At 29.7% G+C, this 15,898-nt stretch overlaps 2 protein-coding genes across 9 annotated transcripts; one reads left to right on the top strand and one right to left on the bottom strand.

Moving 5' to 3' along the window:
- Positions 1–1,486: 1,486 nt before the first annotated feature.
- Positions 1,487–2,185, top strand: LOC129313861 (uncharacterized). Its single transcript, XM_054957259.1, has 2 exons — positions 1,487–1,799; positions 1,854–2,185. Exons 1-2 carry the CDS (start codon positions 1,487–1,489, stop codon positions 2,183–2,185), a joined length of 645 nt encoding a protein of 214 aa, XP_054813234.1.
- A 1,418-nt stretch (positions 2,186–3,603) lies between these two features.
- Positions 3,604–8,879, bottom strand: LOC129313637 (bidirectional sugar transporter SWEET2-like). Of its 8 annotated transcripts, none has more exons than XM_054956907.1 (7): positions 8,289–8,879; positions 8,112–8,148; positions 7,799–8,015; positions 7,520–7,678; positions 7,301–7,420; positions 7,071–7,206; positions 3,604–4,156 (listed from the first exon to the last, which is right to left on the bottom strand). In XM_054956907.1, exons 1-6 carry the CDS (start codon positions 8,347–8,349, stop codon positions 7,093–7,095), a joined length of 708 nt encoding a protein of 235 aa, XP_054812882.1. In that variant the 5' UTR covers positions 8,350–8,879; the 3' UTR covers positions 3,604–4,156; positions 7,071–7,092. The 8 variants fall into 8 exon arrangements, 7 of the variants coding, with proteins under 7 accessions (XP_054812882.1, XP_054812881.1, XP_054812883.1 ...); XM_054956906.1 differs by having other exon boundaries at positions 3,604–4,153; XR_008594019.1 differs by lacking the exon at positions 3,604–4,156 and adding an exon at positions 5,723–6,318 and having other exon boundaries at positions 6,658–7,206; positions 8,289–8,874.
- Positions 8,880–15,898: the final 7,019 nt, after the last annotated feature.

The following is a 15,898-nucleotide window of genomic DNA, read 5'->3' as shown; positions in this document are numbered from 1 at the left end:
TTTCTTCAGAAACATTACAAATCCTGGCATGAAGCCTCAAAAAACCTTTAACCAGCATTCAGCATCCTGTTCTTCATGTTAACCTGCATGGATCAGCGGCAAGATTCTCCAAGACTTGGCTAAAGTTACTTGTGTGTTTACTATCAGGTCGTCCAGCAAAATGGATAAATTGATAAATGACGTAGTGCTTAACTATAAACAAATATATGTTTATTATGTCTCTATTTAAGAACATGATGGTAAATAGGAACATAATTTGGCATGTATGAGATGGAGACAGGTTTAGACTTATTGTTGATGACTTGGCCTGCTAACAGCAGGTTTAATCTGTATTTTAAACTTCCCGTTTGGTTTCTCTCCAAGTGAAATGATCCTGACACATTAAAGTATCTACTTTTGTGCACTTAGACAAGTTAAGGTCTGAAGAAAAGCTTCCCGTTGATTTTTTTTGTTTTTGTTTCTCATCTCTCTCCTTCATAAAAAGTAGGTTCAAAGTAGTCTATTCTTTCAGAGAGTATAGCAAATCTTTTACCAGAGGTTGTGATGTTAAGTTCAAAGTAGGTTCAGTAGAATACATAGGATTCACCACCTATAATGTTGCTGAGCTTGGGGACAAGTGAATTGTGATTGCTATCCATATTAGATTGTTCTTATTAACTGGAATTATTGAAGCTGATTTCTTGCTACTTCAAATGCAATTAGATGCAACAAAGTTGAGTACACTTGCAAACTTGCTCGATAATGATACCAAATTCCTAAATTGTTGGTCCCATTTCTTTATTGTTGACTTTTCCCTTGACTAATTTTATTTCAGGCTTTTCGTTTCTGATTACAATATTCAGAATTTCTTGACCGTAAATAGATTGGCACTAAAATTTTCTTCATCTATTGGTTAAGTCTTCTTTTTTTTTCAAGCTCGTTAAGTTTTTCATCTATTGGTTAAGGCCTTATACATAACAAGGAGGCTTTATGGGCTAGAGTTATTAGAAGTAAATATAAATGTGAAAGGGAGCTAATTCCACAAGTGAATAGGACTCTCCCCGGATCTCAGTTCTGGAGAGGTTTGAGAAACAGTTGGGAGAAAGTTGAAGCAAAGTTAGAACTTATAACCAACCAAGCGAATTAGAAAGTTGTTAGATGGAAACCTGAGAAGCATGGTATTTTTACAGTTCATTCTGCTTATGATTCATTGATAGATAGTTATGATTGCCCTGATCAGATGTGGGCCAAGATTTGGAAGCTTCGAGTGCCTCAGCGGTGTAGATTCTTCCTTTGGCTCACGAGTCATGATCGTATCCTTACTAATAAATCTCGCTTTGACCGTCATTTGGATAATCAACCGTGGTGTAGTTGTTGTCCTTAGGAGTTTGAAGACACTCTACATGTGATGAGACAGTGCCCTGAAGCTAAGGAAGTGTGGATGAAATTATTACACCCTTCTCAAAGACGGGCTTTCTTTACCACAGACTTACGTGAATGGTGTAAGATGAATCTCAAGATTCAGGTAACAGTTAATAATTTCAAGTGGTGTGATTTGTTTGCTGTTCTGTGTTGGGCAATATGGAAACGTAGGAATGAGAGAGTTTTTGAGGGACGAAGATCGACTACAGTGAGTGTCATCGCACAAGCTACTGTTATCCTTAACTACATGAATGAGGCTAACTGTCATTTACAAAATACCTCTATTGCTGGCATTCGTCCTAATAATCAGGTGGATATGACTATCTTAGCTACTGATGAGCTCTTTGTTTATGTTGATGGGGCTTTTACGACTGCTACGAATTCTAAGGGTTGTGGAGGTCTAGTTTAAGATACCAAAGGGAATATCATTGAAGCTTTCATACTTCGTTTAGAGAAGGGGGATAATCTGACGGTAGAATTATGGGCTTGTTATATGGGCCTAAAGCGTGCTTGGGATATCAAAACCAAGTATGTAAGAATCCATAGTGATTATCATGAAGCACTGTCTCTGTTAAGAGCCAATAATTACGACCTTCATGAAGACCGAGAGCTTATTGCTGAAATTCAACAAATACTTCAAAGAGACTGGCAGGTTGATATGAGATGCATTGGAAGGGAGTTCAACTCAGAAGCTGATTCCTTAGCAAAACATGCCTTATCTCTCCCCATGGGTCTTCACGTAGTGGCTGGTGACTCTATTCCTTTATTCATGGAGGAGTTTTAGTTTTTATTTGTTGTTTGTTTTGATTGTTTCTTATTTATCAAAATAAGAAAAACATTATGTCATTGTTTGGGCTGAAAGTGAAACATCATTTACCATGACTATAGCAGAAAATGGGCTGAATAACTAAAAGTTAGGCCCAGTAAGTGATTTAACAACAGGGCCAATCCAAATCGCGATGGAATAACCTGGCTAAATCAATTCAAGTATAGGAATACCTTAAGACTCAAAATCCTTATTTAAATTGTTGCCTCACAATAGACTGTGATCTCAACAAGCCTCGAATCTCGCAAGGTCATGTCTATTATCCATGAATATCTTTGGGACATGAGCTGATAGTTAATGATGGTACATGTTGCAAATAGGAAGATCGTGCCACGAATCTCGCGAGTCGAGCCTACTAAAGCCTTGATATTTTGAGAACGAGTTTTAGATTCTGTGGAAGCAACCGTCTCAGCTAAACCATTATAAAAGAAAGAGAAGGTCATAGAGAGAAAGGGGAGAACAAGAAATCCATTATACTTGTAGCTCTTAATTTTCAAATAACTTTCAGCTTTGTTTTTAGTTTTGTAATCTTTACTACTTTGTAATTTACCTTTTATATTAATCAACTACTTGTTATTCCAATTCTTTTGTATCTTATACATAAGAGTAAACTATAGTAAGGGAATTAAGACTCTTTTGTTATCATATGAAACTCAACATCTCTGGCATGTCTGTTATTTTTGTTGTTCATGATGAATAGTCATCTATTTATTTTTCTATATAAATAACTCCACACACGCGCTTGTAATAGTAATTATTTTGTAGACAATTTTTCGTGAGCCTGTCTATCTTTTTATTTTTGGTACAGAGTCTCTTTATTTTTATCCTCAATTTGAATTTCTTCATGCTATCTTCCCAATTTTTTACAGCAAAGTTTACACTAAATTCATTTTGTCTTCAACTTCTAAACTTGGAAATTTTATAAGAGTTTTCTTGTTTTCTATTTGAAGCCATTTTAATTCATCTATTTGACCATATTTTCCAGACATTGTCTTCTTCGACTGGACCTTTGTATTTGTGCAAGTTTCTTCACGAACTTATTTAGTCTCAAGGTCATGTGGTTCATATTTTTTTAATGGTTCACTATGATTAGTTCATCTAATCTTAAACCAAATAGTAGTATCTATAACTGAATTACTGATATTACTATGGCAGCGAAATAATTTTCATTTTTTTAGTGGATATGTTTATCATGTCCATAACCTTTTTCAATCATTATTTATTCCACTCATTTTCTAATACACGTCAAATATTATTTTAACAGCGAAGAAATGAAAATGTTGAGGTGCTGTCTATTTAACTAAAAAGAAATTGGTACTCATATTTAACAAAAAGCTTTTTTGAAAAAAAAATCAAATTTCAAATTATTTCTAGCATCGATTTACACATGTTAATCCCCCAAACAATACATGATCCAACAAATAAGAAAATACACAATCCCCTCTTCCGAGTTCTGAGGATTATACTTCCTTTAGACACCATGAATTTGATCTCATCAAGAAAACCATTTAAAGATAATGACAGCCAGGTGACAAGAAATGTGAATCAAACACTAAAACTGGGACCATAATAAATGAAGCAAGCTTTTCAAACGATGTGAGCATATCTGATACTTGGCAGTAACTTAGACACAGCAAATGCTTACTTGTAGCAATCAGCAATAGATGCATGTCTGGTGCAACATTTTTGTTTTTCTTCTTTTTTTTTTCAATTTTCTTCCACTTTGCAATGGTCCCATTTCTGATTTGCTTGTCATGATCCAAATCAATGCATTGATACAGAGATAGTTTGAACTGATTCCTTTTACCAGCTTCTGATGGCCGTCCACACTGGAAGAGAAGACTAGAGTAAAAAACAATGTTGCCACCTCCAGATCTTCATATATTATTATTTGCTGATGCTGTTTCTTTTCTGCATATCTATTGACTGCTGTAAGAGATAGATATTACCATGAGAACTATTCTTGAGCTATTTGTTTTTAATGTTTGTGACTCGATTAGAGTCTAGAGAAATCATTGGTATACTCAATCTATAAGGATTAAATGGCCAAATCAAGCAAGAATATATATACTCTATCTTGATCTTTTCATATGATTGTTCATAATCAACTTGGTTTACTTTAGACCATGTCTTCCTACAAATTTCTCACTAGATACTTTTGGCAATTGAAGAGATTTAACACCCATAAAAAAATTATATTAACTTCCCCCGGCTCAACTTAAATTTAAATTAGTTAATAATACTTTAATACTGAATACTTTGGGGCCAAGTCCTTCTTTCCGTCCAAGTGACAACATTGAGATTTTGCAGCAGGGATGTGAAAATTTTCTATAGGCTGAGCCATTTAAAGACATTTTAAAATAAAAGTTAAAAAACATTTTTGCTCTTCAACCATTAACATTTGATATTATGACTTTTTATGTAATATATTTTTTTCTTTTAATTTTTAAAATTAGTGCATTGAATATCTTGGTGTTAAAAGTGTTACTTTAAACATTGGCTGGTCCAAAAAATTTCAAAAAATGACCTTAAAAAATTAAAAAAAAAGAACTTAAAAAAAGACTTAATCGATATTAATTTTTTCATAAAATACTTATTTATAATTTTATGATTATTTTTTACATTTTTTTAGATCATTTGTTGAAATTTTTTTGAATCAATTAATAATTTAAAAAAATTTTATGACAAGTGTCACATGCACCACTTTTAAATGGTGAAGGATAAAATATCACATATAAATTTAGGATATTATATAATCTTCAGTGTAATCCTTAAAATAATAAATCACATGCTCTTCAAAGGGGCCCACCTCAGCAACATGCTAATTATAAAAATTCAAATTAGCACGTGCTCTTAATCTTTAGCAGCGGGCCAGCTTAATAATATCTCATCTGAAGGACCAACATGTGGCCTAGTGGAGATGTGTAAACGTAAATATATCAAGAAATTGCAGTTTTGAACAAATATAGAATTAATTACTAAAGAAAGCTTAAAAGACAGAGCAAATAGAAAAGTCAAGGAAAGAAAGTAGAAGACGTGCGCACACACAAGATTTGCTTCACCTAACACATGATCCATCAGTACTTTTTGCCCAAAAAAACAAAAAGAAAAGAAAATATGTTTAGGCAAAGATAGCAATATACTATGATTTGCTGTGGCTATCATTAAGTCTTAAGCTTAATATTTTTTTTTTTTTACCATTTGAAGTGAACTTGTTTCAAGTTGTTTATGCAAGGCCACCTTCTGAATTAGGGGTTGCCTAATTCACAACAAAAACTATTTGAAATGAACTTGTTTTAAGTTCAACACAAGCCACTGTTATTGACCCAAAATTGATTGATTGCGATCATAATACATTATAAGGGAACAGGATGTTGAGCGTCTCATATATAGAAAAACACACAGGATCTAAATCCACGCGAAGTGAAAAATACAAGAAGAAAAGGCAAATGTTTTGTAAAGTGCACAAATAGTTTTAAGTGACAAAATAGAGAATGAAAAACGAAGCAATAGACTATTATTTAGCGTACTCATCTCCATATACATAACTCAATTTTTTCACAGATCATACCCTTCATGCAAATTTACTGGAACTAATTCACATCACCCTACCACGCGTGTTTTGAACAGTACTAGCCCCCAATCCAAATTTTACAATAAGCATTCAAAGAAGCAGAAACGTCAGAGTCTGAATTGAACTCAGAGCTCTTGATGATCAAGGCAATATGTGATTACAGACAAAAGTAACTGATGTTTATAGGACCTTTTCTTCAAAAATTTGCAAATGAGACAACATCTCAATTATGATAGTATAATGAGAGATTGGAGAGGATATATATATATATATATAAGGAAATAGGTCTTTCGATTAGCAGAGGAGCCCAGTTCCTAGTTTCAGGCATCCAGGTGGAATTTACTGTCGTCAATCAAATTGAAAATATATCATCCCTCATTTCATGAGCATGATTATTAGCTTGTTGTCACGGCCTTGAAACTCCCTTCCCTTAAACCGTGCCGGCCTTAGCTTGATCCCTCTCTTGATCTTTGCTAAGTCAGCCGAATCCCACAAGTAGGCAAAGAGGCTAAGAGAACTAGATGCACAAATAGAAAGTAGAGAGCTTGAGTGAATGAACTTTAAGAGCTTTTACACTATGCTTAAGTGAGTTACAAATGAGGGGTGAGAGGGTATTTATAGGCCTCCCCCTTTCTCTAGAAAATTCCCACCTCCTTAATGGACGGTTGGGATTGATTCGATCTAACGGTGTACATTCTATCTCTAGATAATTCTATAGAAATATCTACAAGGAATATCTTGATATTTACAAGGAGACTACTAGAATGTACAAGAGCAAGATATCTCTAGAATGATCTGGATGCTTCAAGTGCTTTCTACACTACTCTAGAGATATTTAGATCTTTTGAGGTCATACCGGCGTATTCCAGAAGACTCCGGGGTTTTCTTGATTGTCCTGGTTCATTCCGGAAACTTCTAGAATATTTTAACCTCATGAAAATTCTATCTTTGTCACATTGTGCCAACTAGAAAGGGGGGGGGGAATCCCTGAAGTGAAGATCATAAAAATGAGAGTGCTGAAATAGTAAAAATCACTCTTCACCACAGAGAATGTTACATCATTGCTTTTCTTAAGTGGAACAGACACACTTCATTAATCTAAAGCCATGAATGTACTCGCTGAAGAAATCCCCAACATACATTTCAACTCATCATCGATTATCATGAAAACAAGCCGCTTGTACTGCAGATAACAACCTCTGAACTGAAGAAAAAAGGGCCTACAAAAGCCAGAGATCTCAATGACAATTATTGTGTATTTTACTTTACCTTATTTTGTCATTTGAACTGTTCATGCATATGACACTATCAAGGGTTCTCTGGACTCTTCTCTAGATGCACCCTTGTAGTAGTAGTACAAAGCTAATTGTACTATTCCCAATAATGTTCCTATTCCATTGGGTACCTACAAAATGAACCGCCCATATGTTTGCTCATCTCAAGCTCAAATTTGTAACTAAGAAGAAAATTAAATGCTGTAGAGGTGGAAGAAAGCTTACATAAACAAACACATCAGAATTGAGCAATCCATAAAGAAAGAATGAAGCACTCATTAAGAAGGTTGATAGCGAAAGATAAAATGGCATAAACTCCACACTCTTTGTCCGAATCACCAGTTTCTGGGAAATACAGTTGAGATTGATAAATCAACCAATTCAGCTTAGCAAACTGATAATGCAGAATCTTGCAGAGGATTTCTAAGGGAAAAACAAGCTTACAATTATAAACAGAGGAGAGGCAAACATTGAAATAAGAGAAGCAACACTCAAGAATCCCACAAACATCCGGCGCATTACATGGTCAGCTATCTGCAAGCTTCCAAATACTATGATTGCAAATAACCCCAAAACAACCAGCAGTAATCCAATCATTCTCACCTATCAAATTGAAGCAAAACAGTATACAAAAGCTTAGAAATGACACAGAGGCTATAAGGCATTTATAATAAGTTCTTCACTCATGAGAAAAAGCTTCCAATGATACATCAGAACTCTAACCTTTCTGTTTTTCTCTGCATATATCACAAAGAGGATTATGTACACAAACTGAAAGACTGCCCCAACTGAGTTAACCGTCAGGACCATTAAATTATCAAGAGATATGAGAGGCGTGCCATACCACATGCAGATCAAGCAATTCAAGAGGGCATAAATATAGGGCAAGCCTGAGAACATTTCTGTTGACCCATTTCTGATAATTCTTCTGAAAGTGGGTCTGAAATTTCAGCACAAGTGAAGCGTCAATAAATGGGAAAAGAGTAATTTCTTCGGAGCTCAACAAGTTTCTAAAGCAATTCACAAGCAAACTTACATGGGCGACACAAATAACCCAAAAGCAAAGATGTTCCCTGGAAATAAGCATTGCAAGAATTGAAATGAAGAAAAATCTCCAGTGAAATCGCAAGAAAACTTGAAAGATGGGCTTTAATTTCACTGGCTGACCAACAATACCCCAGAATCTGTTAGAGGAAAGGGTGGGAAAAGTTACCGGCGATTCCAGCTGCATCCTTGCAAACTGTGAGGATGGAATACGAAGCAGAAATAGACATGAATCTATCAATCACCAAATTCCACCAGAAATCAAACCCAACCCTCCATTTATAACATTAGAAGTGACTCCGGTGACCCCACCACCTGAAATATATGATTCCTTTCGAAAAGATCTTCCCTCTTGTATCTTTCAAATCACAAACTAACAAAAAACATCCACGTTTTGCTAAATACCTTAATAGGCGGCCTTTCGAGATTTGTAGGCACGAGGACGAAAGAATTAATTACTTAATTAATTAGTGTCCCGTAATAGTGGTGTTAGGAGAACGACAAAGAGACAAAAGAAAGAACAACAATGATGGCGCGGCTTTTTATTGGCTTGCTTTGCTTTTGAGCCACGAAAATTCAACGATCTTGTGTTACTCATGTGAACAAGGTTGATTACACTGACAAGGTGCGAAAACAAGCCTGCGCGATGGAGGAGTGTGTGTGTGAGAGAGAGAGAGAGAGCGCAAGCGTGGAGCCTACTTGGCTACCCCGATGATTGAGCAGCTGAGCTGAGCTGAGCTGTACGGATTGCGACAATTCTGGAATTTGGGTAGATGCATGCCGGCTCCAGCAAGTGAGAGTGTGAGATGATAATGATGATCTGATCCTCAGAATGTCTCAGATTATCGTGAATTGTTATCCTCTGGATACGATGCGAATATTCTAATTGCTTTTTGTTAAAAAACAAACTAGAAAAAATGTTTTGCCCAAAAATACATTAGATAGTGGGTAAATACTCCCTCCTATCAACGATTTAGGATATTTTTTGCAAGCTATTGTCATCCAAAATACTCATACAATATTTGATAGTTTTTAAAAAATATTTTTGCATTTTTCTCTCTTTAATATGATCTGAGTAAATTATACATGAGAATCTGTAGGTGTGAGGTTATTAGTTGTGAACAGAGTAAAATTGAAAAAATAAATAAAATTTTCTTGAGATTTAGAAAAACATTGAATTTTATTATTAATGTGTATGATATCTGTTGAAAGCGTCTTACCTTATGCATCAATAATTGTTAAAAGTAGCGCAGGAATAATAAGACATCAATAATAGTAAAATAAAAAACGAGTGAAATCCAACATGTTATAAGACTTGTGAATTGTGATATAAGGAGAAAATTATAGGGAAAATCACAGTTAGATATCAAAAGATATAATAAATGAATGTTACGTCTCCGACAAAATTTATTAACAAATGAATTGTAAATGCTAAATATCAATTTAAATAACTGCAGATAGAAATTTTTATTTTGATATATTTCCTCCATTTAAAAATATAAGTCGTCTTTAGTCAAATCTCACATCTTAATAAAGTAGTTATTTACTTTCAAATTAATCATATCTTTTTATATTTATCGTTATTAAATACACTACAATAAATATAAAGTCATTCATCAATATGGACACTTTTACACACAAAAAAATGATTACATCTTAAAAGACTAAAAATAACTTATATTTTTTAATATCCAACTCTTTAAAAAATCTCTTATATTTTTTAATGAAGGGAGTAAGAGTTATATCTGATATTTAAATGTTTATATATAATTGAAACTCTTGGACTTATAACTATTTGAATTGATATTTTTAACTTATTTTTAAAAAATTATTGAGGATTTAATTATTATTAATTCAATATTTTGAACCTAACTATCATTCTCCAAAAATTATAGGAAAAAATATTTATTCACTACTTTTTAATGGTTTATAGAAAGTTTTATAAATTCCTGGCAAAAAAAAAAATGGTAGGTTTTATAAATGTATATGTTGATATACCTTGTCAATTTGTAAGAAACTAGAAATTGTGTTGACATAGTCTATGGAAGAAATTTGGAAGTGGTATAATTTAGATTAAAATTAAATTATTGGGGTAAATTATAAAACCGCTCAATTACGTGTAACCCTCGCATATGGATAAGCTTCTTATACAAGTTATATTTAAATACAAACACGAAAGATAAGAAAAGGCCACGTAACTTAACCTAACCAAATCCAATTCACCCTTAATAAAATATGTTTGTAAATTAAATTAAAAAAAATAAGAGTTTGACAGGGGAGTGCTTTTGGGGTTTTGAGTATTATATAAAATATGACCGTTCCGTTCCTCAAATCACGTTTCATTGATTAAATTTAATTTAATACTCTTTTTGTTTAAAAATATAAAATATTTTTTAAAAAATTAAATATTTAAAAATATAAAATATTTTTAATTTTTTAAAATGTAATAATTACTTTATTTTTAAGTGTTTCTATCGATAGTAACTTTATATTTATTATAGAGTATTTAATAAGGATAAATATAAAAAGATAAGATTGATTTGAAAGTAAATAATTACTTTATTAAAATAAAATTTAATTAAAAATATTTTATATTTTTAAATAAAAAGAGTATTATTAATATTGCACGATAGAAGAGGAAGGGGTGGTAGCCAAAGAAATCGGAACAAGCACGAGAGCATGTGATAAGCTGAGAAGCCATGAATATTGCAACTTTGAGAATTTAAATTAATTGAAATTGAAATCTTATTTGCTAAGAAAAGTTTATTGTAAAATATTATTGATTGAGATTTTTATGTCAACATATTATTTATCTATAAAATTTAATAAAATTTATTTATAATTTATTTTATTTATGGTTATAATATCTTTAGATTTTATTGATTTTATGAAACAAATTTTAGAGATATTATAAATAAATTTTATTTACATAGATAGATATTGTTATAGATTTAGTACATTTTAATATTAAATTCCAAAATTTATTGAGTGTTATAATGTTTTATATTAAAAATTTAAAATATATTAATTTAATTAAAAATAATTTGACTTTGATACAACTACGGTCCAACCATTAACCATTAAGAGAAAAAAGATTTTAATGAGTTCAATTTTCAAAAAAATATAAAAGGTTAATTTTTTTAATATATTATCACTATTTATATTTATAAGTCACTTTCAATATATTTCACTAAAATTAAAAAAACTTAAATCTTATTAATTGTACATATTAATTCAATAAATTTTTAATTTTATTATTATATTTTTTAAAAATAAAATACTTTGGCATTTAAAAAAAGTTTAACATTTAATAAAGATAAAAAAATAAATGTAGACACAAAAATAATAGAGGTACCATATAAATAAAATCAAAACAAATACCCTCTCTCCCTATAATTTGTTTGAACTTAGAGCACTACAATTTGTGTTTTAGATAATGAATATGTAATATTATAATATAAGACTTAATTTAAAAAATTAAAATTAAAAAAAAAATGGGCTTCCAAGTCCAGCTTTAAGCTTGATTAATAAGGATAAAAGGATTTTAGCCGTCCAATTCTATTAGAATCAGGCAAATTTCTCTGTGCAATAAAAGTTATTTTAATAACAACTTACTTTTTTATTGTTTATTACCCTTCTACCTCTACGCAATGTAAGTATATAAAATTTATTTTACTGTATAATTAATTACTTTTTATATGTTGAAAATATAAACATCAAACTATTTTTTTGAAGAAAAAAAATTGGTGACCGGATACCTACCATTTTAGAATTTCCGTAATTTTAATTTGCAATTTTATTGCAAGTTTTGCATATATATTTTGACTATAAGTTCGATATTCATCATTCATTTTTTGGGAAAGAATCTCTTAGCTGAGATATATTATTTTTCATGAAGCTTTCTTTTTTGGATTTTTTTACATTTTATTATTTATTTTATAAAATACAAAATATTATTGATCTTTTTTTATATGATTATTTGACTGAGTCTAATTCAAGTATCGTTGAATCCATTAGGAGCAACTCTCTTAATTATGTTTTATGTATTCATACAATCTTAAACTCAAGACTTTAACTTAAGACTTTATACTTAAGTGGTTATCTTTCTTAAAAAAAATTAAAATTTATAAAATTCACAGGTTGTCAATTTCAAAATATCCATTCCCATTTTTTTTAGATCCCACATTCATCTTTTTTTAAAATTATGAAGCTTTTATTATTTTTATTGTCATTACTATATGATAAAAATTATACAATATTTTTAAAAAATTTACTACATGAAAATTTCAAAAAAAAAAAAAGTCATATGGGTAAGTCAGATGGTCTGCAATATCCATTCATGGATTGTTAATTTCAAAATATTCATGCCCAATTTTTTATTATAAATCCCACATTCACCTTTTTTACAAGGAGGCTTTTGTTTTTTTTTTTTTACTATGAGGCTTTTATTATTTTTCATTCTCATTTAATATACTATATTTTTAAAAATTTTACTTTACAAAAATTTAAAAAATCTTATGTTAGGTACGGTAGATATACATTATTACCCATCTAACACCAAATACTATAATATAGACAGATTTTATTAAAAATAGAATATAATTTTAAATTTAAAGAAATTTAAAAAAAACGGATTCCAACAATGTTTACTTAATATTATAGATATAGATTATAGATCTTAGACATAAAAAATCCAAATAAATGTTAAATATTTCCTCTATTTAAATTATAAAATATTTTTAGATAAAATTTCACATACCAATAAACTCATTAAATACACTTATCAATATTATTTTTTTAAAATAAAAATATAAAATTTTAAAAATATCTATCATTTAATATATTAAAAAGATAATGGACGAAAATTAATTACAAAGAGAGAGAAAATAATATTAAAATTGATCCATTTAATGAAACTTTAATCTAAAGTGTCTTATATTTTAGAATAAAAATTTTTTTTTAAAAATGTCTTATAATTTAGGATGGAGAGAGTATAATAGAAGAGACCGGTTTATAACATAACAAATTAATATTTAAATTTCCTTAAAAAAGATACTTACATTTAATTTTTATTTTTGTCTGAACAAGATTGTTTTGTCAAAAACAAAGGTTTTCATTTATTAGAGTAGGACACTACTTTGAGGTATGATGTGGTGATTATTAAATCTATACATATATATATATATATATAAAACAAAATTTTATTATATGATTTATTGAAAATTGAAAAATATTAAATAATTGGATAATTATTACTAAATCTTCAAACAAATAATTTAATTTATCATCTTCGTAGAATCGCTTTAAATTCAGGGGAAATTACACCCATATCATCTATATTGTAAATGACCATAAAAATTATAAGGAAAAATGACTAAAATATATAAATGACAAGGAACAATATCTTATATGATTAATAAAAAATTTTAAAAAATAATTAATTTCAATCATAAATTTTATTTAAATAATCACAATATTGATTTTGTAAAATCACAAAAAATTAAATAAGAAATCATAACTTTTCACATGAAATTTTTTTATTATAAAAATTTAAGTTCTGAAAATAATCAATCACAATTTTTATTTAAGCAATCAGAAATTTTATTATTTATATCACAAAAATTAAATAAAAAATCACAGCTTCTCATGTGAAATTCTTTTATTATTGGAGTTTAAGTTCTAAAAATAATTAGTTATAATTTTTGTTCAAGTAATCACAACTTTTATTCTCTAAATCACAAAAATTATATTGAACAAGAAGTCACAACTCTCTACATGAATTCATTATTTTTTTAATTTTAAACAAAGAGCAATTTAGTCATTTAATATAAAATCATTAATGTCAGAAAGGTACTTAGGGACTTCAAAAAAATTAGGACATTTTAAAAGACCTACTTGTTATTTATATATATATATCAGTGAGATTTTATTATTATTTTTTTAAATTATAATTGATTTTTAGTTATTATTATAAAATATAATAATAATAGTTAATTTATTAAAATAATCTCTATATCATCCTTTATCAAACACATCTCAGTGAATATTGTTCCATTCTGTTTTGTTGTTTACCCAACCTAACTCAATCTACCCACTCTAAACTTAGATTGGGCTACTGTGTTGGTAAATATCGAGCTGGATCTCTATTAACATTATTCTTTGCCAACCATTAACAATTTAAGTTTTTGGCATGGTAAGTATATTTTCTCAGATTTGGTATAAAGGTTTTAAAAATTAAAATGCTTCGTGATGTATATTCTAAATTTTAAATTTTGTTATGGTACGTGGTGAAAATATCGTTTTCATATTAGTAAAATCCGAATGATAACTCTAAAAATGTAAACAATTTTAGAAAACATCATTGATAAAAAAAAAATATTTAATTGTAAATTTCATAGAGTGAGTCTCTACCGGTCACTTTCACTGGTTAAGCTGAAAATAACCTATGGCTTATTTGTATTACTACATTGTTAGTCTCATGATTTTAAATGTCTCAGTGATAACAATTTTTTTATTTTTAACATGACCTTTAATCTCTACCAATCTTCCTCCATCTCACCCCGACCCTTGTCATCTGATTTAACTTAAAATTTGATTACTTTTTAATACATTCTATCCGGCTTTTACATGTGCTTAATATGGTATTTTGTCTAAAGATTATTGCTTTTTAATATATATGAGCACTTCATGTGGCCAAAAAAATGTTGAAGATTATTGATGCAATATGATTAAGAACTCTTATGCAATATTGTCTTCAAACAGGCTATGAAAAAAATATATATATGAGAATCACAAGAATGCAAAGTAATAAAATTTAACATCTCATTCATTAATTATACTCATTCACTTCTCTTATGCAATATTGTCTTCAAACGGGTTATGAAAAAAATATATATGAGAATCACAAGAATGCAAAGTAATAAAATTTGACATCTCATTCATTGATTATATTCATTCACTTGTCCTGTTTTCTGACATTTAACTGTAATATTTTTGTTATTATCATATACTCCCCTCGTAAAATGCAAATCAAGCGTTGAATGCGATTTATTTTGGGAGAACTTGTTGGAATATTAAAATATGATTAATGATTAATCACCTAGTTAGTTTGTATCCTAAATCTATATAAAGCAACCAGATATCATTGTATTGAGTTACGAAAATTGAATGTAATCCGTCAAAGTTAATCTCCATAATTTAGGATTTGTATTTCAACCTTTAATTAAGAGATAAATTATTGTTATATATCCTTTAACTGAAGGAAAACTTGGTCGCAATGTTCAATCATAAACGGCATGAAGGTACTCATTCTTCTTCCATTATTCAAGTTCCTAACAGTATTACACATCTCATAGACAAGAAAACTAATTGGTACAAGTCACATCCATTTGTAAATATAAAAATTTAATATGTAAATATAAAAATTTGACTTCTAAACAGATTGAAGAAATAATTAATTTCCTCATTTGAAACCTACCTGTAATTCTCCTTTTCTTTCTTTCTTTTTGTTTTAAGAACAGGCTTCCCTTGAAATTTTTTTTTTTTTTGAAATACATGGGTAAAACTGTGCAAAAAGATCAAGATTAAGTCAAAGTCAAAAGCCACAAGGCTTCTACAGTCAGCAAGTGGTCTATTAAAAAAAATATATATATATCAAAATGATCCCTTAAAACCTTCAAATTTTAAACAAAAGTACTGACAAGTGACAGATGCTGCTTAGTTACATCTGCTTTTTACACACTACATGCACTTCATTAAGCCAAAAACACTAATGAAAAA

This window comes from Prosopis cineraria, unplaced genomic scaffold (assembly GCF_029017545.1).
Source record: "Prosopis cineraria cultivar Desert tree isolate PC_DT_omini unplaced genomic scaffold, ASM2901754v1 PC6, whole genome shotgun sequence".
NCBI lineage: Eukaryota > Viridiplantae > Streptophyta > Magnoliopsida > Fabales > Fabaceae > Prosopis > Prosopis cineraria.
The sequence above is the reverse complement of the archived record's forward strand: the minus strand, read 5'-3'. Positions and strand labels throughout refer to the sequence as shown.

What these genes read in the sequence shown, in the direction of transcription:
- LOC129313861 (XM_054957259.1), top strand. Translation starts at nt 1,487, where the DNA reads ATGAATCTCAAGATTCAGGTAACAGTTAATAATTTCAAGTGGTGTGAT. An exon ending in GAATTCTAAGGGTTGTGGAG is followed by an intron (nt 1,800 to 1,853) that starts GTCTAGTTTAAG and finishes TACTTCGTTTAG; the next exon opens with AGAAGGGGGATAATCTGACG.
- LOC129313637 (XM_054956907.1), bottom strand. Translation starts at nt 8,349, where the DNA reads ATGTCTATTTCTGCTTCGTATTCCATCCTCACAGTTTGCAAGGATGCA. An exon ending in GGGTTATTTGTGTCGCCCAT is followed by an intron (nt 8,016 to 8,111) that starts GTAAGTTTGCTT and finishes CTGAAATTTCAG; the next exon opens with ACCCACTTTCAGAAGAATTA. An exon ending in ATGCAGAGAAAAACAGAAAG is followed by an intron (nt 7,679 to 7,798) that starts GTTAGAGTTCTG and finishes TCAATTTGATAG; the next exon opens with GTGAGAATGATTGGATTACT.